The sequence below is a fragment of the Ctenopharyngodon idella genome, chromosome 5 (assembly GCF_019924925.1).
Source record: "Ctenopharyngodon idella isolate HZGC_01 chromosome 5, HZGC01, whole genome shotgun sequence".
NCBI lineage: Eukaryota > Metazoa > Chordata > Actinopteri > Cypriniformes > Xenocyprididae > Ctenopharyngodon > Ctenopharyngodon idella.
Window position 1 is genome coordinate 39,547,052 of NC_067224.1, and position 27,039 is coordinate 39,574,090.

The window sequence follows — 27,039 nt, forward strand, 5'->3', positions numbered from 1 at the left end:
TTTTTTTTTTTTTTTTTTTTTTAATAAGGATATTTTTGGCCAGTGTTATATATTTTGTTCAGTTGAGTACTTACAATATACAAATGTTTCCAACTATTTGTAAATCATGAGAAAATTGCTATTTTAACCAAGGCTCCGGGACGTATGAGGAGTTGCCTGTCAATTGCGTCATACCCGCGTTACCCTCGGTTTCCGGTTTTATTTTGTAGAAACCATGGAAACACCAAAGACGCTTTAATATTTACATGTTTTATTAGACAAGGGAACAACTGTTTGGTTACATTTATAGACAGAAAACGAATTATTGTTATATAGCTCAACATGTTTAGTCTTGTTGTTTAAATCTAATTTTCTTAATTTTTTGCGAGTACCATGCTTTACCATGCCTCAGAGAAAAACACTATTTTGTGAAGTAGCTAACATAGCATAATCAGATGCAGCTTTATTTTTAGTAACAGTAATACAGAATTTTCTCCATCATACAATATGTTTTAAAATGAATTGCATGCCATTTATCAACACAAGCCATCCAGCATTTAATATGATATTCTAATATCAATCTAGCTTACTGCAGTGTGTAACAAGTGTCTCACAGCAGCCATCAAGCGAACGCACAGAGTAACGTTATAACATCATTTTCAACACATTCAAATGTATCTAATATGATAAACAGTGCTGCGTTACCTCATACTCATCACTGGAAAAGCGGAAGCGGTGCCGGCGACTGTGGCATAATAAATGCTCGCGGCATGTGTTGCCTTCGTCTGTTATTAGCAATCGCTCCAGCGGCCTCGTTCAGCTCCCACAACACTCGGTCCTGCTCTGCCTCATACTACAGTAATGTTAATAATCTCATCCATGAACATTTCTGCCCAAGTCCTATCCCGATTCTTTTCCACTGGCTGTGAGGTGAAGACCACATGTCCCAAGATTCCTCGCTCAAACTTGGCATCATCAAGCTACGCCTTTGGTTTGAATAGGCGACCTATAGTGGATAAAAAACTACATATTGCACCTTTTAACATACAAAAGTATCAATAAATATTGCACAAAATATCACAATAAACTCTGCTAGAATACAGTGTCCAGTAAATGTCCAGTTTTTTATGTTAGAATAGATACAGCTTCATAGAGTCACAGATTTAAGTTAGTACTTTTATTTACTTCATATTCAGTGTTTTAGGCTACGTTCACAATGCGAGCCTTAATGCTCGATTTTTGCTCAGATCTGATTTTTTTTTTTGTATAGCTGTTCACATTGTTGTTTTTTAAAATGTGGCCAATATCAGATTTCCAATAACAGACCATGGTTCTGAACTGACCTGTATGTGCAAAAGAACGATACAAACTGGGTTGCCAGGTTTTTACCACAAAATATCAATTGTAAATTCAAAAATTGCGTCATATTGTAAAAATCGCGTCATACGGAAGTAAACATAAAAATCGACCTGATGATTCAATTGTAAAAATTGCGTCATACAGAAGTAAACATGGAGGCCATTAAAGTAAGCGATTACGCATATATATTTATAGTGTGATCTGCCGAGGAAGCCAGTGAAATTATGTGCAGGCAATATGAAAAATAAAGACAATGATGTGACAAAAGAGAGCGGAGTTTTGAAACGTTTATGATACGAGCCCTCATGTTGCTTGTATTATAGAGTTGTCAAGCTCTGCAAACACTGCCCTTCTACTCACTACCGTTCACAACTGTCTTGATAACGTTGGGTATGTCAAATCTTTGAATAGACCCCCATGAGCGCAGAATTGTGACGAATGTTCATCTCGAGTGACGTAAATCGCATAAATTCCGATATGACTATTCACACTGCGGTCACATTAGAAAACATCTGACCTGTATCGGATTGAAAAGATCAAATTCCATGTGGTTTGTACTGTTCACACGGTCATGGGGAAAACAGATACGAGTCACATGTGGGCAAAAAAAAAAATCAGATTTGGGCCACATTTACCTGCATATATATTTATTTATTTATTTTTGTAGCTTAAGACCATAATTTCTTCAATAGAATATTATGAAATATGTCAAATGATTCAAAAACAGAAGAATTATTTACAGGGTAATTTTCCAGTTTCCACTCCCACGTGTGCAATTATGTAGTTTCTGCATCACCAAATTGCAATTGCAATAATAATAATAATAATAATAATAAATTAAAGATCCACAAAGCCACGCCATTTACACTTATCAGGGAAATCATCCAACGACCAACTTATTTTTTCTCTGCATATTAAGCAAGCCGGGATAGGAGAAAGTATTTTAACATGGGAAAAATACCACACTTCAGCAGTCTTACATTTGCCTAAAATTGTATAAAACTATTTTTTCCCCCCATTATATCCATTGTAGAATCACCCGATACCACTATCAAAATCATCAGGTCATTGAACGTAATTGTGAAATAACTAATAATGTTGCTCAGGGTTGCCCAATCTCTTTGTAATGAGCCCCTTTAGGGCTTTTAGCAGACAGTGTTCAGGTTTATTCTGCCCACCTGAGATTGTTTTTCTCCAGGTGAGGCAGAAGCTGCTGAAAAGGTGTTGAAAGTAACTGTGAGTATTTGGACACACACCCCCATACACACACCCACACACAACCATGTTGAGTTTTCATGTTTTATGGGGACTTTTCTTAGACATAATGATTTATACTGCACAAACTGTATATTTTATCCCCTAACCCTAACCTGAAACCTACCCATCACAGAAAACTTTCTACATTTTTACATTTTCAAAAAAATCCCCATCATTTATTATGATTTATAAGCTGTTTTCCTCATTGGAAAGCTAAAAAAAAAAAAAAGTCTCCAGAAGGACAAGGATTTCGAAAATTGGCATCTTTGTTGGGAACATTTTGTCCTCATAATGTGGGTTTACCTGACACACACACACAGATTCTTCAGACTTCTCTATCTATTCCAATTTCCAACACTCTCTTAAAACACTAATGTTCCCTCACTAATCAACGTGAAAATATTTTAAACACAATTGTAATCAATAAAAATGTAGTTTGTAATTATTTTTATTGTCACATTAACCACTTGAGTCTTCTCTCTAACTGTAGAGAGTTCCTCTGTTATAGGTTCCCTTTTCACCAAACATATGATGAAACACTGTTGACTTCCTGGAAAAGAGAGAGACAGTGCAAACGGAGGCGGGAGAGAGTTGCGATTCTTATCTGATCAGCGGCCCAGATTCACTCCAAGACACAGTGGAGGCCAAAAGCTGAACCCCAGAATGTCACAAATCATCTTATTCAGCTTGATTGCTGAAGAAAAACTAAAGAAAGCTTTCATAAACACAATAAAACCTTACAGGAATCGTATTAAAACCTCAAATTAAATAAAACTGTTATTTTTACATTAATTAATTAATTATTTGAATAAATAACTTTTCTTTTTTACTTTTTTAAATTAAAATATGTTTAATGTTTGCTCATACAGGCCACTGTTGTTCATTACAGAAATAAACATGTATTAAATAAATCATAGATGCAAATCGTGTTGTCACGGTATCAAAATTCCAGTAGTCGGTACCAATACCATAAAAATTTTACTGTTCTCGGTACCAATTTCGGTACCACAGCAAAATCTGTTGGAACTAATTTACTATTTTATATAGCCTATTTTAAAAACATATTAAATATGATGGTAATCATACATATAAATATTTGGAGCGTGTGTGTATGTTTGTGTGTGTATAAATAAATAAATTTTGAAATATATATAAAAAAAAAAAATGCTCAAACATCCATCTTGTAACAGACGTGCGTGTTTATTTTAGCTATTCCATCAGTGAAACGACACACTACAGCCTGTAAAACTATTAAATAAATATCGGTAAATAATGGTAACCTAAATAATAAGAAAGTTAAATATTATTTAAAAACATTCGTTTTTTTATTTCCACAGAAAGATGCGTCATATAGCCTACCGCTCTGCGCTTTGACCATTTCTCTTTAATAATATCTTCATGTTATCTCCTGATGGTACAAGCAACTGTCACTTGTTGTAAAAAGTTTGAAGAGCGAGTTTTATCTTCAGACATTAATAAGTTAAAATTAATAATATTAATAATAATAAATTAATTAATTTAATAAAAAACTTTTTTGTAAACTTTTTTAAATTAAAAAATATATGAAAATATAGTATATATATTTTTTATAATGTATATTTATATAGTTATTTTTATTATATATTTATAAAAATGAACATGTAGGCCTATTACTTGAATAACAATGAATAATGAAATTAATAACAATTCTTTTTTTAAACTTTAAAAATATGATATTGATAAAATCAAGTCACTCCTTTTTTTTTTTTTTTCGAATAACTTCTTTCACTTAGGAAATATGTCAGATTATGGAGTAAAATGGGCTGTGAACAGCATTTTAACATCGACTTTAATGACAGCTTAGACTAGACCCGACATGAAATCCACAAGTTCATACAAAGCCTGCAGATCATGTTTTGAGATCAACATGATCAACCTGATGCCCAAAAAGCATCTTGAGCTTCAGTGGAAGAACATCTGATGTTTTATACACAGAAGTTCACATGAGACAATATCACAAATTTGCTTTTTTCAAATAATCACGTATAGTGGAGAATCTAGAATAATTGATTTTATGTTTGAAATTAGTCCAAAAAGTTTTTTCCACTTAATTTTTCTTAGTTAGAGTGGTCTCAGACATTTGGAGCTCGCTGCATGTGAAAACAAACACATGCTTTTCCCTCCATCTCTTCATCTAGAGGGGTAGGAGGTCTTTCTAAAGTCCCTCCCACAGTTGAGCTGGCAGTTCCTCCTCTCCAGTATGTGAAAGAGCTCTTCTCTCTTTCAGCAGGCTCCGCCCCTTCTCATCGTCCCTCCACTCTGTTATTGGTTCCTCCCTGTCCTTCTCACTCACACCCTCCACGTTTGCTGTTCTTTTCTTCCAAACTCTTGTGCTTTTCTTTCTAAGTACACACTTCTCTCCGGTCTCTCAGTGTAGAGGATCTTTGTCACAGGAAGGGTTGGACTGGATCCTTTATTTTGATGTGAGTACACTACGCGGCATGTTATTCTCCTGAATGTGGGTGTGAGTTTTCACTGAGCATGTGAGTCCAAGTGTGTGAGAGGGGGAGCAGCAGTGTTTGGTCTGGCTGTATTCCTAGGACACGAGGAAAGATAGCTGCAGTTCTCGGTAACTTGCTCATTCTGTGTGCAGATGCATCTGGCTGCGTTTCAGAGACCTGTGCTGAAGTCCCTTCTAATGAAGTCATTTGCTGAGCCTGTTAAAGAGTGACTGTGTGCATGCATATGGTAAAACAAGCTAAAGTCCTGATGGAAGGGGACTTTTAGTCAGATTAACAATTCCAAGGAAGCTTTAATTGGTTGAAAGGATCCAAATTTTGGACATTGGATGTGTGTCTTCCAAACAAACCAAAAAAATATCTAATACAAAAGTTAAAAACCTACAACGAATTTAGATTAGATTTAGGGTTTTAGTTTTAGGCAAGTATCACCATTCTTGTTGCTCATTCTACTAACCCTACAACTAACCCCAAATATTATAATTTGTGTAGTTTTGCACCATTGATACCTCAGATCTGGTGAGAAGAAGTGTGCTGTTACTTTTCTTAGAGATTTGATTAACAGTTTTCACATGGTAGATGAAAATTTTGTTTAATTTGCAATCATCTAGTGATGCGAACACAATTGCAACCCTCACAACAATGTGACGGTTATTTTTGTACGAGCAAAGGCCACTCACGTTTTCGTAAAACAATATTTACCTCTGTTATTATTACGATGATGGAAATTGCATTAATGACATTACCTATATGTTGTTCTCCGTAGTTACTGCCCACAGCGGAGTGTTTCTAGTCAAAAGTTCAGTGGCGTCTGGTGTGTCCGGTGTGCCGCCCCCTCCAGGCATGACTCAGAGTAACGGGGAGACGCGTCTGCAGCGCAGCAGAGTGCAGCAGCTGCGGGACGGCATCACTGAGCGCTCGCTGCGGGCCCGCACCTCCATGCAGAACATTACCACTAATGACGTCAAAGGCTTCTTCATTCGGAATGCTTTCGTCATCCTCACAGTCGTGGCCGTCATCATTGGTGAGATGATGTTTGATCTTATTTGTGCCTCCTACCCTGAAAGTGATCTTAAAATACAATATTATAATTGAATAAAATAAATAAATAAATAAAAATGCAATAAAAATACTAAATATGGAATATGAAAGTGTGTGTGTGTGTGTGTGTGTATATATATATATATATATATATATATACACACACACAAATACATACTCACAGGGTTTTTCCAAAGGGGCCCCTGCCCCTTTGATCGCGAAAGTGAAAGTGCCCTTTGGTCGCATCGTGGTGCCCCCGCTTTCCCATTTCTCCAACCGGTTTCTACCGAGGGAGAACAATCCAAGGGAACGCGATTTTGGCCGAGGGAGAAACCCACAACAACCCACCCCCAACCCCAACCCCCCACCCCTGGAACGCGATTGCGCCCCTGCCCTCGTGGAGGTTTATGCACGCCACTGCCCCTTTACCACGGTTCTGTCAAAGAGTATAGAACCCAAGAAGCGAAACTCTGATGCTTTTTGGGTAACAGCCACTAGGTGGTGCTTCAGTAGCGCGGCAGCCATTTTGGGGTGAAAATGCCAACTGGACAATAGAATCCATCACATTTTACGCACCCAAAATTGGCGAATCTCACAGCCAAATCAGAAACGCAATAGAAAATTCAGTAAATTTTATGACACCTACATTAAGTGTATTGTCTTAGCCTATATATATTTTATGTTACCAGTTGTGGAATCCAACTATTAATGTACACATTTGAGGTAACGTAGTTAGCCTACTTTGAGTATTTCCATTTTATGCAACTTTACATATTTACTATTAATAGTAAATGAATAAATTTAATAATTAATAAAGTTAAGATCATCATGTTTGTAGCGTGATCCAGGGGATTAAAACATACAATATATTTCAGACCTTGTGGAGTAATAGTATCCCCTGGATCACGCTACAAACATGATGACCTTATAGAACATGATGCATTGCTGTGTTTGTGTCCCATAATTCCCACTTTTGGACACAGTGGCGTTTTTTTTTTTTTTTTTTTTTTTTTTTTTTTTTAAACATAGTCTTGCTTTAAAGGACATTAATATAAGACAACACTGCAAAAACAGTTTACTGTCAAGCTGTTATATTCTGTTATATATTTCTTGTCCAACATTCCCATTTTTTTCTGATGCATGTCCTTAATTTAATTTCATATGTTGGTATTATTTCAGTGTTTATAATGCTAATACTTGAACTCCAAAGAATTTTAACCCAAACTGACTGGGTTTCTAGAGAGCAAAGGTTTTGTGAAAAAAAAACAAAAAAAACAAAAAAAGTGGAATCGACTTAAACACAAAGTCTGTAAAATGAACTGTTAAAAGGATTTGATGATCACTAGTGATAGTATTTTATTCTGTGTTGTCATCATTCAGGTTGGATTTTAGCTTTAATGTACTTTTTTTTTTTTTTTAATAACAAAGCAGCTGATATTGCCATAGAAACTAATGGACTGCCAAGTCGCTTTCACTTCAAAATGGCAGAAGTTGAGTTTCGATTCTTGTCAGTATACGTTCTTTTGGTTCTGCTTCCCGGCCTGTGTCCATTCTCGAACCGTTCCGCCCATCCCCACTGCAGAAAATGGGGTTCCGTGGCGAAAAGATCGCTTTCACTCCGGCCCTACAACTTGCAGGCCTCGAACGGAGCCGCTCAGGACATTCTTGGAGAGCACACGAAAGTGATGCGCGGATCGCCGTTATATCCGCGTCAGATAATCCGTCGGGTCGGGCCAATAAGTATTACAAAATAACATTCCAAGTAATTACGGGTGGGTCGCGGGTGGATGAGACATAAATCATTAATGTGTTGATTGTAATAAAGACACAGAACTTTCATTTGGTAAAACGAAAGGAATGTGCCTCACTCTTTTACTTTCATTTTAAAAACTTAACAGCTGTAACTAAAATATACACAAGCTTCACAGAAATGATTATGATAAGAGTGTTTTTTTCAACAATGATGTAATAAAACAGTGATCATTTTAGTTTGAAGGGAGTAAAACCTGTGTTTATAGGCTATTAAGGAAATGTAATTTTGCCAAAGAATAACTTTTATTTTAGATATTTATTTAAAAGCAGCCTATACTTAAGTGTCATATGTCATTATATCATCATGCTTAACACTGAGAATTTGAATTATTATTTTGTGCTTTTTCTTTGTTCAGTTTGCACACTGAACATGGGTTGGAGCTCTTAATTTTGAACTCTCAAAGTGCACCAGATTAATGAATTTATCTTTAAAATGTACAAAATTTTCTTCCGGGGGAGCATGCCTGCGGACCCCCCTATAGGGACAGAGGTGCAACCACCACGGAAAACACACAATCCTGTGGGAAACACTGTATATATGATAGTGTTCTCAAAATACAAATCTTATTCTTTTAATATTAAAATACCTAAAATATGTGCTTGTAAAAGCACTTTCAGTGCTTTCAGCTATATTCAGCACTCTCTCTTTATATATACTCTCTATACATGGAAATGGAATTCCCAATAGTTTACTTGTCAATGTAACTACTTTCCTTAATGATTTCTTCTGAGCCTCTGAAGCATTACCATACCAGAAACTTGCACAGAATGTCACGACGCTTTCAATAAAAGTCCCATAAAACATAAAAAGCATTCTGCTATGGACATTAAAAGACAACAGTTTCTTTAAGAAATACATCCTCTGTTGTAACCATAGACATAATAAATACATAGACTCCCTATTGGCCACTTTGAACTGTTGCTGCGATACGTTAACGAGTCCGCCATATTGTGCGGGGCAAGACTCCTCATTAAACAAATGGAAGTCAACGGGGAGCTGCGGCTTTTCTGGACAAAAAGCACAATAAAGTTTACATTTCTCAACCGATTCCAACGGTTTATGATCTGCTTGGAGTATGAAAAAGGTTTTGTCTCCAATTACTCAGAATCTCGCTAGTTTGAACTTGAAAATTATTCACTGTCATAAGGAATTGAAAAAACTCATGCTTCTCTAGCATAGATTTGGTTTATTTTTAATAAAGGTTAATAATTGTGGAGATGTTCCTAATGTAGAATAATTTAATGTACATGAAATGTGCACATCGATTTTAATTGTGGAAATGCTTTTCTGTCTTCAACAACGGCATTTTAGCTTTTTCCCTCGTGGCTTTAGCTTTTCCTCTTGAATCACATCACAGGATGTCACAGGACAATTTCAAATGAATATGAAGATAATTTGCATCTCAAAACCTTATTAATCGTTTAATTATCTATAGGCCTAAGCATTTCACAGATTTAATGTCAGTACACCGTAGTTAATGTACTAAAGGAATTTATCTCGATTCAAATGGATTGCAACAAAATATAAAAGGATTGGTCTTAAAAGATTTCTTATCCTGTGGCTCGCTCTAGTCGACAACATTAAAAGCATAGCTTGTACTAATTATTATAAGACAATCCTTAACAGATCCAGTAAAACATATGAGATACAGTGGGAGAACATTTTTAGTACAATTACAGTACAATATAAATTGTATGTGGTTTTATTCTATAGCGTATTATTATTATTATTATTATTATTATTAGCCTATATTATTATTATAAATAGCCTAAACATACAATTGAGTATAAAAACAGTAAAATATAGTATAATGTAGTAGTAATATAATAATTATGAATAAAATAGCAGATAGTATATCATATATTGTAAAATAATACAGTCAATAAAATAAAAATAGCAAATAAAATAGTGAATAGTACAATCATATATAATAATATAAGTCGTATAATGATATCATAATAATAGGCAGACGAGGTCTCTTGGAAAAGCACAGAACAGTCCGCTGACAGGCTTTCTTCAGCCTTCCTTGAGGTTTGTGTTGTCCTGGTTCCACTGGCTAAACTGGGGAAAAAATATAAATGAGCCACGATTAGATCAATCAAATCACCTGCTCTTCGGAGATGAGTCGGTTTAGGTCTTTCTGTAATTCTGACAGCCTGAGTTGTCCTGTCAAATTCCTCTGGCTTCATTGCACGGAAGACTCATTAGTTAGGCTAATGATATAAACTACAATATAATCTCAGACTTCATAAGAATCATGTAAACTTGAAATTATTTCTTATAAATTCTCATTTCATAGATAACAAGCATTGTCGTTAGCTTTTAATAGTCTGACTTTGGTGGTCAACTAGCTGTCAAAACAATGTTATAATGACCAAATACAATCAGAAACAACTGTTCAGACTTACATGTGAAAGGTAACTCCCCGAAATGTGGTTTGGATTGTGCGACGATTTGTAAAACCTCAAAATAGTCAGGCATCTTTTTTTCAGTCCACTTATGAGAGTTACAGCATGTTGCCCCGCACAATATGGCGGCACCGTTGACGTGAGATCCGGTGGCCAATAGGGCGTCTATGTATTTATTATGTCTATGGTTGTAACTTCTTACTTAAAGGATTAGTTCACTTTGAAATGAAAATTAGCCCAACCTTTACTCACCCTCAAGCCATCCTAGGTGTATATGACTTTCTTGTTTCTGGCGAAGACAATCGAAGAAATATTAATAAATATTCTGTCGCATCCGAGCTTTATAATGGCAGTGATAGGGTTCAATGAGTATGAGCTGAAGAAAGTGCTTCCATCCACATCCATCCATCATAAACGTACTCCACACGGCTCCGGAGTGTTAATAAAGGCCTTCTGAAGCGAAGTGATGTGTTTGTGTTAAAAAAATACATCTAATGGTGGCCTAAAGCCTTGCCCACACCGGGATGATTATCACGCGTGCTTATCGCCAGCGTTTTTCGAGATGTTTTTCGACGCGTCTTTGCATTCATACCCAAGTGATTTTCAATAGTGATGCGTAGAGTGAACGTGCAAATTCACTCCCTGACAGTAGATGGCGCTTGTGCTTAGTGCAAGTGAACGGTACTGCAAATAAACATATTTATGAATTAGACATTAATAAAATGAAAGAAGATAAAAATACAGATATAAAATGGCATATACATGACATGAGGAGATGGTAGTCAGAAACGATAGTGTAAATAAGTCACAATGACAGTAGTGCAAGTGAACGGTAGTGCAAAAAACATATTTATAAAATAGATATTCTCAACTATATTTCTTGAATGTAAAAAACAAAACAAAAAGAAAACAATTAAAAAACAGAAATAAAATGGCATATAATACATATATAATATAGTGGTGTGGCCAAGAACTGGCAGAGCACCCATAGTTTGTAGGGGTCTTTTTCGTCTACTTACTTCCTCTTCGTGTTTTCCTGTAACTTCAGCAGCTCCAGGCATGTGAACAAAAGCGCCAATCTCATTGGTTGGCCAGTTTTTAACGCGGTGAGTCAAACCAAAAAAACAAACTCGAGGCGTTTTTTTTTTTTTTTTTTTTTTTTTTAATGGCGCTTTTACGCCTGCTGTTTTGCGCGTCGGTGTGCACACTCACATTGGCGCCCTTTGTTTAGTCACGAGGCGTTAAACGTCGGCGAAAAGCGCACACAATAATTGTCCCAGTGTGCACAAGCCTTAAGACTTTTGCACATATATATGTGTATATATATATATATATATATATATATATATCTTTTACAGAAAATGTGCATCTGTAGGTTCTGAAACTTAACTAGGTGGAATGACCACATCTGTTAATCAGCCAATCAGGAACTGCTATTAATAATATCAAAAATGCATGATTAATTGGCCTAAATTTCAACATAGCTTAATATTTTAGGGAACATGTTTAATGTAATACAGGAATATTTAGCAAAAGTATTATGTTATGCCATCTTATATTCAACATCTTATATATTCGATTTCAGGAAACCTATATTTTTCAGTATTCTTATACATTTTGATTTCATAACAGAAGACTGAACCTCGCCCATGTCATGATACTAAAATAATAACATAAAAGAATACTATTAAAGATAGCATGAAATAGAAGTTGCAGTCATCTTTTTTCCCCTATTGTGAATGGCTTTTCCAACAAGAAAAAATGTAGGGCGGGGCTTGACTTTTGGTGGATCTCATGTGAGTGACAGGTTGCTCCACCCTCACTCCAGTAAACACATCATCAGAGAAGAGATGTTGCTGCAAGAGGGAGGGGAAGTTATTTTGATGAAAGATTATGAGGCACATGAATTTTAAAAAAAATAATGATGTGGATAATATTCCATAAAAAATAAGAATTGTCAATTTTGATTTCATGGTGACTTTAAAGAATTCTAAAAAGGAACACTTGAATGGAATTTCTATAGTAATTTGAAACCAATATGATCCAACTGGATAAACTGAAAATCTATTTTTGTAAATGATCCCATTATGATTGGTTCCAAACTGGGACAGAAATTCCATTAGCTTTCTTTTAGGTTTGTTTTGACAACCACAGTACTGTAGCATGACATCAGCAGAAACACACCCTATTTCACAATTTCACAATCGTGACATTTATTTTTTTTTGTGATGTGCGGTGGTGTTTTGAAATGAGGCAAAGTCCTCATTTATGTCCCTGTTACACAATTTTAAGTTAACAATACATAAAAAGAGAGACCAAATACAATTCTATTTTGTTATTTTTACACTATGTAATGTTCTATTTATTAAAACCAAGTATAAATTTCATCAAGTTAGTGTTTTTACTCATTTTTACATTTACTCCAAAATAATAACTAAAGGCAGTAACAATTTAAACAATGTATATTATTTATAAACTAATATTCAGCTTTTCTTTTTAATAGTCAATTTATTTTCAGCAGTCATCAAGCTTGTACACACGGTCAGTGGTCACAGACATGAAGATGTACCTTTAATTTCATGTTTTCATGTCATTTCAAGTCATCATGTTTTCAGGCCATTTCGAGTTTGATTTTGACTTGACACAAAGCGGTGATATGTAAGTGACAGTTGTTTACTTACTTTTTAATTAGTCTTCCCATTAACGCCATCACCGTCTTCATTCAGGCCGATTCGACGAGAACGCGCACGAAAACAAGAGGCGGGATTTATCGCACGAACCAATCATGTCCAATCATAACCGATCATATCCAATCATAGCGCAATTGAGGCATTGCCTCCTCTCACGTGACTTTCCCCCATTCATTCTCAATTTCCCCCTACTAAACCCACCGCACGCTATAGGGGGCTCTGCTTTGTTTCTATGAGCTGAAGGGAGGCACAGAGACACGGACTCCCCGCTGTAACTTTACCTGCGAATGTCGCTGTTTGACAGTGTTTCTTTAGAAAAACGAGTGACTTTTACACTTTTTAATGTATTTTATTTTTGTAATATCGATTATTTTCTCATCCAGTTTTTTTGAGGAGGCACTGCCTGCCTTGCCTCCTCGGAGGAAACGCCCCTGGCTCAGAATATTAAAATGTGTTAAATAACAACCTAAACACTTTTTAAAAAAAAGATTTTTTTTTTTTTTTTTTTTACAGACCCATTAAAGCTGCATGTGTGTTTCTCTCACAGGTACAATTTTGGGATTCGGACTGCGGCCGTATAAAATGTCATATCGAGAAGTTAAGTACTTCTCTTTTCCCGGAGAGCTGCTGATGAGAATGCTGCAGATGATGGTGCTCCCCCTGCTGGTGTCCAGTTTAATTACAGGTACGGTTCCACCGTGGCACCACCAGGCACTGACCAGACATGGGCAACTCTGCCAGCTAAACACAGAACAACATGAGTCTGAGATAAGCACATGATGCAGTGGGAGGGGATGGGCTGAATGTGATCTGGTCAACACCCTTTGTTATCTCACTGGGGCAACTGAAACAATTCAGCTTTAAATGTATTTGTAAATCGATTTTTATAGTTGGCAAAACTGTATATGCATATGAAAATAATAGTTTAAGAAGGATTCAGTTTAGTTTTGAGATCTTCAACAAGGCTGATCCTATGGAAGCTTGTTTCCACCACGGAATAAAAAAAAAAGAAGGGTAATTGCGACTTTATCTCACAATTGTTAGTTTATGTCTCGCAATTCTGACTTTCTAGCACGCAATTGCAACTTTATATCACACAATTCTGACTTTACAACTCGCAATTGCGACTTTATATCACACATTTGTAAGAAAAAAGTCAGAATTGTGAGATAAAAAAGTCGCAATTGTCCTTTTTTTTTATTGCATGGTGGAAACAAGCTTCCACAGATCCAACTTCTACACTGCTAAAAATATTTTCTTATTGAGTATTTTTGTCTTGTTTTGTTTTATATGGAAGTTTTAAAGTCCAATTCTGAGGGGACTTTTTTCTCAGAATTGCGAATTTATATCTCCTAATTCTGACTTTATAACTCACAATTCTGACTTTATAATGCGCAATTGTGAGTTTATATCAAGAAATTCTGAGAAATAAAGTCAGAATTGTGAGATTGTGACAATTGTGAGAAAAAAGTCAAAATTGTGACTTTTACAACTATTACAAATATATAAAATTTTTTAAACCAAGATACATTTACTTCAGAAGGAAAATGATTAAAGATATTAAGTCTCGCTTTCTGAAAAATTCAGTGAGTTTATGCTTAATTTAAGTGAGTTTAATGCTAAAATTAATTGTTTGAAACAAGAAGAAATATGACAATGGGGTAAGAAACAATCTCGTTTTCCCTTTGAAATAAGATTATTTTTCTTAACTCAGTGACAGATATTTTTTTTCTTGTTTCAAGCATAAACTCACTTAATTTTTTTTTTTTTTTTAGAAACAAAGACGTTATCTTAGTCGTTTTGCTTCTCTTGATTTAAGAATGTTTCGATATTTGGACTGGAAAACAAGACAAAAAATAATTTGTTTTGTTTAAAAATAAAGGAAAATCCGAAGGAAGGACAACATAAGCTCTTTGAGGGGTCTGACCGGTTAAGGAAAGTGGGGGCAGGTGAGAGTGTTTGTAAGGTCAGAGCTTTGATGGTCTTTTTCCAAACAGACAAGAGGTCAAGGGTCGAAGTGACCATACAGAGAAACAAACAAATGGTTCTTTCAGTCACCTCTCTCTCACACACACTCTTTCTCCGTGTATAAATAACATTTGCTGCCTTCTAAATATAGACGCAAACTGTTTCTAGACAGATTGATGGCTGCTGTGCAGCTTTATAGATTGACTATGGAACTAACACAGCATATATTGAATGAAGAAGACAATACTTTTAGTTTTTGTGCATCTTTGAAAGTTAAATAACTGCTTTAAATCTATAGAGTCCACATGAAACAGCTTTCACGAGCCATTTCACATACACAATCGGACATATCTCGGAGTGAAACATGATATTTAATGAGAAAATGTATGGCAGGACTTAAAATTATCCATGGAAAACTGATTGGCTTGAGAAAAGAGGATGTTACATACTAGAATGGAGTCAGATGGCTGGAGTGGAGGGGTTAAAAAAGTTAAAGATATTCATAATGTCACCTGAAAAGGAAAGAGGTGGAGCAAATTATTACATTTTGATGTTCACTTCTTTGGAATGACATTTACAATAAGACCTGAAATGTGTATTAATAGCCTATTTTGATTTTATATTGACTTGCTTGTAGCTGTCTGTAAAGATCTTTTCAGATCAACGCTGTTTGTTTCTCTCTTGCTCTCACTTGCACAGTCAGTACAGTAGAGGCCTGTTCAGATCAAACGCTCAGAACATAAACATGCACATAAACACACCCACGTGGTGCATCACAGCTTGTTGTCGGGTCAGCCAAATCTGTAAAAGCCAAAACAATGACAAACTGTTCAATGGCTGCATGGCCATACATTTACTCAGTAGAATGCATGAATGTAAATACACTGTGATTTAAAATGCTGTATATTGTCACTATAACATACTGTTTAATAGTAAAAGATAGAGAAAGACAGTTTTTATTGCTGTATAATAATAACCTGAGGGAATGAACTAAAAAACAAGATCTTTGCATTTTCTGAAGAAGCTTTATTTTAAAGTAATGAAAATCTAATTATATATACTGTAAAATAAAGCTTCTCTAATAATCAAAATCTGAACAGTATTGAAAATTTAATTATATATGCATGTGCTGTCAAATCGATTAATCGCTATTAATCACATCTAACAGAAAAGTTTGATAGAAGTTTAACAGAAATATATATGTTAGTAATGTCAAATTGATTACTCGTGATTAATCGCATTTAACATAAAAGTTTGTAAATATATGTGTGTGCGTGGATATATCTATATTATAATATGTGTGTGTATGTATATATGTGTGTGTGTGTGTGTGTGTATATATATATATATATATATATATATATATATATATATATATATATATATATATAATAATATGTGTGTGTGTGTGTGTGTGTATATACATACACATTATGTACTGAAAATTTTATGTTAGATGCAGTTAATCACGATTAATCGATTTGACAGCACTAACACACACACATACACTATATTGCCAAAAGTTTTGGGACGCCTGCCTTTACGTGCACATGAACTGTAAAGACATCCCATTCTTAATCCGTAGGGTTTAATATGGAGTTGGCCCACCCTTTGCAGCTATTGCAGCTTCATCTCTTCTGGGAAGGCTTTCCACAAGGTTTAGGAGTGTGTTTATGGGAATTATTGTTCATGCAGTCAGACAAGTACCGTTCTCCTGGCAAGCGCCAAACCCAGACTCGTCCATCGGATTGCCAGACAGAGAAGTGTGATTCGTCACTTTAGAGAACACGTCTCCACTGCTCTTGAGTCAATGGTCAGCTAAACAGATGTATTTAAACACACACAATACACCATCGCATTATCCATGGATAACTTTTGAATCACTATAATGAATATAGCGTATAGTGAATGATGAATAATGAATTTATGAATTCACTATGTTCGTGTTGTTTACATTATATACACTTAGGCGCCTATTGCCAACAAAACAGACCTTTGAAGCAGTTTTACTCACCACCTGCTGTTCCGACTCATGACCGGGATCATTATCGCTGTGACCGCTCCATCTTTCAGTTTCAAACGATCTGTAAATCCAGCGTAGAACTGGGCCTTGTTTATAAAACCATAAGCGCCGATCCTGAGGGCTCGAGCAGCCACGGAAAAACACGAGATATTCTCCATTCATTTTAACCAATAAGAAAGTGATTGCAACTATCAGTTTCTATGGTTATTTTAATAACAAATGTCGAGAGCGCATCAATGCACAAAACTCTCAGCTCCACTTAACGCTGGGTTCTTTGGGAAGCAAGGTTATCTTTCCCTCACAACTAAAAACATACTTCTTTGGTGACATTGTTGATTTTGTGAAGTCCTGTGACCTGTGCAGCGCTGCCGACGACTCCCGTAAAGCCAAACACACGTTGATGGGTGTGCTCTTGCTCTGGTCGACGTGTGCACGCGCACCCTTTCGGGAGAAGTGCCCGTACAAGAAATTCCGACCTTGTTGACATCACTCAGGCCGATTCTTGAAAAAAAGATCCCGAATCCTGTAAGGATTTGGAAGAGAATTTTTGGCACAGAAATACTCCGTCATTCGTCCAACTTGTGTTTTGAAACTTTGGCCATGTTTAGCATGAGAATCCAACTCTTTAACAGTGTAAATAAGTCAGAATACATGAAATAGCATTAGACCCCCCCCCTTTAACATCAACTTGCTAAAAGGGACTACGGATGAAAATTAGCCAGTGTTGGCTAAATCTGGTGCATTTTACATATTGTATGTATTATTAATGTGCATTGTCCCTTATTAAATAAATAAATGAAATGAAAATGAAATGAAATTCACTGAGCTCCTGAGAGCGACCCATTCTTTCACAAATGTTTGTAGAAGCAGTCTGCATGCCTAGGTGCTTGATTTTATACACCTGTGGCCATGGAAGTGATTGGAACACCTGAACTCAATGATTTGGAGGGGTGTCCCAATACTTTTGGCAATATAGTGTATATATACATACACATTATATACTTACAAACTTTTGTTAGATGCGATTAATCACAATTGTGAATTGTGGGGACATTCCATAGGCGTAATGGTTTTTATACTGTACAAACCATATTTTCTATCGCCCTACACTACACCTACCCATCACAGGAAACTGTGCACATTTTTACTTTCTCAAAAAAACTCATTCTGTATGATTTATAAGCTTTTTGAAAAATGGGGAAATAGGGTAATGTCCTCATAAGTCACCCTCTCCTTGTAATACCTATGTCATACCCATGTCATTATACAAATTTGTGTCCTGATATGTCTCACAAACACACACACACACACACACACTTACAAACTTTTGTTAAATGCGATTAATCACGATTAATCTATTTGACAGCACTAACACACACACACACACACATATCATTGACAGCACTAACACACACACACACACACACACACACACACACAGATCATTGACAGCACTAACACACACAAACAGAACACACACACACACACACACACACACACACAAACAGAACACACACACACATCATTGCCAGCACTAACACACACACACACATCATTGACAGCACTAACACACACACACACACACACACACACACACACACACACACACATATTGACAGCACTAACACACACACACACATCATTGACAGCACTAACACACACACAAAGGGAAATCTAATGAGAAATGCAAAACTAAAAACTTTTTTTTTTTTTTTTTGCAGTTAAATGTGACCTGTACATATTTTCATGTTTCATTCTCTGTGGTTGCTAGGGTGTTCTGAGTGGTTGCTAGGTGGTTGCTTACAAGTTACAAGATAATTCTGGGTCTCTAGAGGTGCGTTCACACCATGTCATAAATACCGTAATTACGAGATTTCAAAATGTAAAAAGCATTCACGTCCTTGTACCACCTGACCGCTGCAAATTCATTTAGGCGTTGATAGTGTTGCCATAGAAATGCATAATTGACAGTCCGAGGTCGGCTCAGAGTACTTCTCCGATCTAGTTTTTCACCCTTTTTATCGTTCACCAGGTGAAAATCATAAGCCCAATTGCTTATAAAGTAGAAACATACTTTTCCTTTTGAGGAATCATTCATGTGTGGATGCTTCAGTGTTAGAGCCTTAAATATTTGATTAAACAGCTACTTGATGGAACAGACAGATTTAGTTTATCAACAAAATCTGGCCGTTCACAGACGGCCGTAAGAGTGTGCTCTCATTAGATGAGAATTTCTTTGTGAGGGTCGCACACAATTCGTCTTTGAAGACTGTGTGTATGTGTATGTGAGGTAATTACCTTGCGGTATAGGAGAATAAGACTTTATAAGACTCTTGCAGGGAAAGTCATCGTTACCATGGAGACGAGAACTAATGAGAGCAGCAGGAAGAGAACATGACCTGTGCAGAAGGTTCCCAGGCCAGTGTGTCTGTGGGTGCTGGGGTGGACGCTGAGGGGGCAGTGAGATCACACACACAATAATGGAAGACATACATAGTTCAATACAATGGCTGTTCAGTCCTATAGAGAGAAATGCTGAAGGGCAGCTGTGGTCAGTGACCTTCAGGAAATATACTGTTTTACTGCCATAGAGTCCATTGTGGTTGAACATCAATGTAGCTCTTTCTTTCTTTCTTTCTTTCTTTCTTTCGTTTGTTGTTTCGTTGTTTCTTTCATCCGTTTTTTTCTTTAATTCTTTTTTGGTTTCTTTTGTTTGTTTCGTTCTTTTTCGTTTGTTGTTTCTTTCTTTAATTTGTGTTCTTTCTTTCTTTCTTTCTTTCTTTTGTTTGTTGTTTCATTCTTTTTTTGGTTGTTTTGTTGTTCTTTCTTTCTGTCTTTCATTCATTTATTGTTTCATTCTTTTTTTTGTTTGTTTCATTGTTTCTTTCATTCGTTTGTTCTTTTTCAGTTTTTTCTTTCTTTCGTTTGTTGTTTTCTTTCTTTTATTCATTTGTTGTTTCTTTCTTTCTTCTTTTCTTTCATTCATTTGTTGTTTTGTTGTTTCTTTAATTCATTTTTTCTTTCATTCTTTTTCGGTTTCTTTCTTTCTTTCTTTCTTTCTTTTGTTTCGTTCTTTTTCCGTTTGTTTCGTTGTGTCTTTCATCCGTTTTTCTTTCATTCTTTTTCGGTTTCTTTTGTTTGTTTCGTTCTTTTTCGTATGTTGTTTCTTTCTTTAATTTGTGTTCTTTCGCTCTTCCCTTTCTTTCTTCTTTCTTTCTTGCTTTCTTTCTTGCTTTCTCGTTTGTTGTTTCGTTCTTTTTTTTTGTTTGTTTTGTTTGTTCTTTCTTTCTGTCTTTCTTTAATTCATTTGTTTCGTTCTTTTTCATTTGTTTTGTTGCTTCTTTCATTCTTTTTCAGTTTCTTTCTTTCTTTCTTTCTTTCTTTCTTTCTTTCGTTTGTTTGTTGTTTTGTTCTTTCTTTTATTCATTTGTTGTTTTCGTTCTTTTTTTCGTTTGTTTCTTTCATTCTTTTTTGGTTTCTTTTTTCTTTTGTTTTTTTCGTTCTTTTTTCGTTTGTTGTTTCTTTTTTTAATTTGTGTTCTTTCACTCTTTTCCCTTTCTTTCTTTCTTTCTTTCTTTCTTTCTTCATTCGCTCAGTTTGTTCTTTCTTTCTTTCTTACTTACTTTCTTTCTTTCTTTCGTTTATTCTTTCATTCTTTTTGGTTTCTTTCTTTAAATAAATTAGGTGATTTAGCTTACTTGATTATTTACTATCACCATTGATAAAAGATTTTTTAATACTTCTCTTCACGATTAGTGTGTTTTACTTTCATTTTCATGGACTTTTAGTTTGTTTCTTTTTGTTACCTGTTTCCTTTGTTTCAATTTCCTGTTCTTTGTTGGTTACCAAGGTTTTTGATTAATTAGCACACCTGTTCATGTTTGAGTTCATTATCCTTGTGTATTTAAGTTCATTGTCTGGTATTGTTTGTGCCATGCACGCTGTTTCGTTGTGTTTGCACACGTTTGGAGATCTCTTTTGATTTCTTTAATAAACCAAGCTGCTATTTTGAACTACTTCGCCTATCTTCATCGTCATAGGACTTAAAACGTGACAACACTTTTATTCAGCAAGGATGCATTAAATTATCAAAAGTGACAGTAGACTGTTCTTTTGAAGTTTCTATTCATCAAAGAATCCCCCCCCCAAAAAAATCATCACAGTTTATGCAGCAAATATATGCAGCAGCACAATGTTTTTGACATTGATAATAATAAGAAATGTTTCTTGAGCAGCAAATCAGCATATTAGAATGATTTCTGAAGGATCATGTGACACTGAAGACTAGAGTAATGATGTTGAAAATTCAGCTTTGATCAGAAGAATAAATTACATTTTAAAATACATTCAAAAAGAAAACTTAAATTGTAATAATATTTCACAATCTTACTGTTTTACTATATTTTTCATCTAATAAATGCAGCTTTGTTGAGCATAAGAGATTTTTTTTTTTTTACTGACCCTAAACTTTTGAAAGCTAGTGTAGAATGAGCAGGTGTGTGCAAACGTTTGACTGCCACTGTATGTCTAGTATATGATGTTGCTCACAATACTATATGCACATGCATGCAGAGAATCATGTGCAACTAACTCATACTGCAGTCTAACGTCACCTGTGTGCAGGTATGGCCGCTCTGGACAGCCGAGCATCAGGGAAGATGGGTATGAGAGCTGTAGTTTACTACACCACCACCACTATCATCGCTGTAATCATTGGGATCGTCATGGTGCTCATCATCCACCCTGGAAAAGGATCTAGAGACGAATTCAAAAAACAGGAGAAAATAGAACAAGTCAGTCCAGCAGATGCCTTCCTCGATCTCATCAGGTATGGTGAAGTACGTTTTTAATTCACAATTTATTATGTGTTTTTTTTCTTTTTCTTTTAAGCTTTACATTACTTTTTTTCTTTTTTAACAGAAACATGTTTCCTCCTAATTTAGTGCAAGCTTGTACGCAACAGGTACGTTTTTAATGCACAGAAAACACTAAAAATCTAGTTCCCCATAAGATGGTAAACAAAACCAAGTAACTGTGTCTATTCTCTCTACCTTCCACAGTTTAAAACACAGTATGCTAAGCGAGTGGTCACAGTTAAAATTCTGGTGAACGACACATTGTTCAGTTTGAATAACGGGTCGCAGGAACTCAAACGTGAAGAGATGGTACCAGTGCTGGGAACAGTTAATGGAGTCAATGCACTCGGACTCGTGTTCTTCTCCATGTGCTTTGGCCTCATCATTGGAAACATGAAGGAGCAGGGCCAACCGCTACGGGATTTCTTTGACTGTCTGAATGAGGCCATCATGAGGCTAGTTGCAATTATCATGTGGTGAGTGATTTAGAGTGAGAAAGTTCTCAGTTTTGAAGAAATGAAACTATGATGACCTGTCAGATTTATTTTTTTATTTCAACTTACTGGAACATTAGCAAATGAAACAGAATTTATGGAAAGAGTTGAACTGCTTTGCTAAGTTTAACAGAAGTCCATCTTTTATTTATCAGTTAACATGAAGAAATGAAACTATGATGACCTGGCAGATTTATTTGTATTTTTTTTATTTCAACTTACTGGAACATTAGCAAATGATACAGAATTTATGGACAGAGTTGAACTGCTTTGCTAAGTTTAACAGAAGTCCATCTTTTATTTATCAGTTAACATGAAGAAATGAAACTATGAAACTATGATGACCTGGCAGATTTATTTTTATTTTTTTTAATTTCAACTTACTGGAACATTAGCAAATTTATTGCAAAGAGTTGAACTGCTTTGCTAAGTTTAACAGAAGTCCATCTTTTATTTATCAGTTAACATGAAGAAATGAAACTATGATGACCTGGCAGATTTATTTTTATTCTTTTTAATTTCAACTTACTGGAACATGAGCAAATTTATTGCAAAGGGTTGAACTGCTTTGCTAAGTTTAACAGAAGTCAATCTTTTATTTATCAGTTAACATGAAGATATGAAACTATGATGACCTGGCAGATTTATTTATATATATTTTTTTTAATTTCAACTTACTTGAACATTAGCAAATTTATTGCAAAGAGTTGAACTGCTTTGCTAAGTCCATCTTTGAATTTATTTATCAGTTAATATATATATGTCAACATTTGAAGTGGATCAAAACCTTTCATCAAAGTTGTCCTAAAACCTTCTTCTTAGGACAACTTTGAACTTTTTTGATCCACTTCAAATGTTGACTACTGTGTCTGTGTGTGTATGTGTGTGTGTGTGTATATATATATATATATATATATATATATATATATATAAAATTAGGATCACCAGAGTGACAGCAACAAACTGGAACAAATGTATACTATTTATTAGGACATATAAAATAGGATATATAAAAAATAGGATATATAAAATTCAAATGGCAACATTTGAATTTGGGTCTGTTTACATGCTGAACAAAAAAATGCTTAATAGCTCAATAACTGACCATGACGATTAAAGTTACATAACCCAGGGTGCTTTTGCAGTTAATTTTAGTATACATTTGTTCCAGTTTGTTGCTGTCACTCTGGTGATCCTAATATTGCAATTGTGCCACATATATCACTCTGTTTTGTAAGAATTTTTCTGCCTGTTTCTGCCAGTTTAAGTAGATTGAAACAAGTCTTACAAACCTAAAAAAAAAATTCAGTAAGGAAATCAGGTGGGAACGATTCACTGACTGTTTTCACACCTCAGGTACGCTCCACTGGGCATATTGTTCCTGATTGCTGGAAAAATAGTTGAGATGGATGATATATCAGAAATGGGAACCCAGTTGGGAATGTACACCATCACAGTCACCATTGGCCTACTGATACATGCAGTCATCGTACTGCCCTTCCTCTACTTCATTGTGACGCGTAAAAATCCTTTTGTGTTCATCGCTGGACTTCTGCAAGCCCTTTTCACTGCTCTTGGTACCTCTTCCAGGTGAGCTTTTACACCCATACTACTGCTTCAGCTTTGTTAATTAGAATTAGAAAAAAAAAAAAAAAAAAAAAATATATATATATATATATATATATAAGAAATCTCTTCTGCTCACCAAGGCTGCATTTATTTGATCAAAAATACAGTAAAAACAGTAATATTGTGGAATATTATTAGCATTTAAAAGAACTGTGTGAATGTTAAAATGTAATTTATTCCTGTGATCATTACTCCAGTCTTCAGTGTCACATGATCCTTCAGAAATCATTCTAATATGCTGATTTGCTGCTCAAGAAACATTTATTATTATTATCAATGTTGAAAACAGTTGTGTACATTTTTTTTTTTTCAGGATTCTTTGATGAATAGAAAGTTCAAAAGAGCAGCATTTATTTGAAAGAGAAATCTTTTGTAACATTAAAAATGTCTTTACTAAATTGAATGCATCCTTGCTGAATAAAAGTATTAATTTCTTTAATTTCTTAAATAAACAAACAAACAAAATTCTTATGGACCCCAAACTTTTGCACAGTAGTGTATACATATGTTACAAAAGATTCTATTTCAGTTAAATGCTGTTCTTTTGAACTTTCTATTCATCAAAGAAACCTGAAAAAAATTGTACACAACTGTTTTCAACATTGATAATAATAAGAAATTATTTTTGAGCAGCAAATCAGCATATTAGAATGATTTCTAAAGTGCACTGAAGACTGGAGTAATGATGCTGAAAATTCAGCTTTGATCACAGGAATAAATTACATTTTAAAATATATTCAAATAGAAAACTAGAAAATTTATTTTACATTGTAATAATATTTCACGATATTACTATTTTTACTGTATTTTTGATCAAATAAATGCAGCCTTGGTGAGCAGAAGAGACTTTAAACATTAAAAAACCTTAATGTTTCCAAACTTTTGACACTGTTGATTGATTCAAATCAGTGAAGAAATAAACAGAATAAACTTTTTAAAAAAGATTTTTTGATCATTAACTTGAACTGATGTTCATAATACTGACTCATAAGAGTAATTCATTTGGAATTTTTGTTGTACTGTATGTTTTTGATTCACTAAAAATATTTTTTGTTTTTCATCTGTTCGTTAATTGGGTGTGTGTGGTTTTGGTGTGCAGTCCACGAGGATGTCCTGTACACTGTGTTTTCTTTGCATCACATTCAGTACAGACCGCAAACTCACATTCATAAGTAAAATATGATTTCTTTTGCCGTAGCGCTCCAGCTTTTTGAGCGACATTTTCCTTTGGTGTTCCATGGAATAGTGTTGTTATGTGTTTGGAACATTATGTAAGAGATGAGTAAGTGACAGACTTTCAAATCTGCCATGTCTCTCCGTAGCTCTGCCACTCTGCCCATCACCTTTAAGTGTCTAGAGGAAAATAACCACGTGGATAAACGAATAACCCGTTTTGTGCTGCCCGTGGGAGCCACCATAAACATGGATGGCACAGCTCTGTACGAGGCTCTGGCTGCCATCTTCATCGCACAGGTCAATAACATGGAGATGAACTTTGGAGAGATCCTAACCATCAGGTACAGATAGGAATCATTAAAAAAAATCTTTTATGACAGCATACAACATTTATTCAGTTAAGGCAAGACACCACAGGTGAATAGAGTAAAATTTGTGATCACCATACTTCTCCAGTTAATTAACCACAGTACATCAAGACATTAACTTGAAATGTTGTTTAAATATGTAAATATCTATTTTTAAGATCTAATTAAAAAAAAAAAAAAACCTTAAAATTGACCAGTGCATGAATTTCTTTCTCCTGTTATATCTTGCCTTTAATGTTAATTTCTCACACCATAACAGTATTTTATATATAATGAAACCAAAAATGATTTTAGAATACATGCTTTGTGTCATTTTTAAAGCATCACAGCAACAGCAGCCAGTATTGGCGCAGCTGGAATCCCTCAGGCCGGCCTGGTTACCATGGTGATAGTGTTGACTTCCGTGGGTCTGCCCACTGATGACATCAGTCTAATTGTCGCTGTTGACTGGTTGCTGTGAGTACTATGTTTTTGTATTATAACAAATGTTTAAAGTATATTTGTGTGTGAGATCATCTTTCACAAGACTCAATACATGCATGGCTTACTTTGCTTAAAGGGTTAGTTCATCCAAAAATGAAAATTCTGTCATTTATTACTCACCCACATGTTGTTCCACACCCATAAGACCTTCGTTCATCTCCGGAACACAAATGAATTTTTTTTTTTTTTTTTTAAATCCGATGGCTCAGTGAGGCCTGCATCGCCAGCAATAACACTCCCTTTTTCAACGCCCAGAAAGCTACTAAAAACATATTTAAAACAGTTCATGTGACTACAGTGGTTCAACCTTAATGTTATAAAGCGACGAGAATACTTTTTGTGCGCCAAAAATAACAAAATAACGACTTTATTCAACAATATCTAATAATGGGCGATTTTAAAACACTGCTTCATGAAGCTTCTAAGCCTTAAGAATCATTTGTTTCGAATCAGTGGTTCAGAGCGCCAAAATCACATGATTTCAGTAAACAAGGCTTCGTTACGTCATAAGAGTTTTGAAACTTCAATAGTTCACGTGACTTTGGCAGTTTGATACACGCTCCAAACCACTGAATCGAAACAAGAGATTTATAAAGCTTCGAAGCTTCATGAAGCAAGTGTTTTGAAATCGCCCATCACATTTTGTTATTTTTGGCGCACAAAAAGTATTCTCGTCACTTCATAACATTAAGGTTGAACCACTGTAGTCACATGAACTGTTTTAAATATGTTTTTAGTAGCTTTCTGGGCGTTGAAAAAGGGAGTGTTATTGCTGGCGATGCAGGCCTCACTGAGCCATCGGATTTGATCAAAAATATCTTAATTTGTGTTCCGGAGATGAACGAAGGTCTTAAGGGTGTGGAACGAAATGAGGGTGAGTAATAAATGACATAATTTTAATTTTTGGGTGAACTAACCCTTTAAGTTTTGCACATTAAACTGGGATAGGAGGAGGTATTTGAACAACTACACACATCAGCTTTAACAAACAGACAGG

The 27,039-nt window shown here is 35.2% G+C and overlaps 1 protein-coding gene and 1 long non-coding RNA gene across 2 annotated transcripts in view; one reads left to right on the plus strand and one right to left on the minus strand.

Annotated features, from left to right (window-relative positions):
* Positions 1-5,939, minus strand: LOC127512891 (uncharacterized). The gene is made up of 2 exons (XR_007930277.1): positions 5,840-5,939; positions 1-985 (listed from the first exon to the last, which is right to left on the minus strand). It is a non-coding gene; the product is annotated as an uncharacterized LOC127512891 (long non-coding RNA).
* Positions 5,876-27,039, plus strand: part of slc1a3a (solute carrier family 1 member 3a) — a 26,905-nt gene continuing 5,741 nt past the window's right edge. The window contains exons 1-8 of the mRNA XM_051894246.1: positions 5,876-6,117; positions 13,593-13,730; positions 21,660-21,864; positions 21,957-21,999; positions 22,097-22,368; positions 23,743-23,976; positions 25,338-25,532; positions 25,881-26,015. Coding sequence (XP_051750206.1) covers positions 5,937-6,117; positions 13,593-13,730; positions 21,660-21,864; positions 21,957-21,999; positions 22,097-22,368; positions 23,743-23,976; positions 25,338-25,532; positions 25,881-26,015 — 1,403 coding nt within the window. The 5' untranslated portion in view covers positions 5,876-5,936. The remainder of the gene's footprint in view (positions 6,118-13,592; positions 13,731-21,659; positions 21,865-21,956; positions 22,000-22,096; positions 22,369-23,742; positions 23,977-25,337; positions 25,533-25,880; positions 26,016-27,039) is intronic.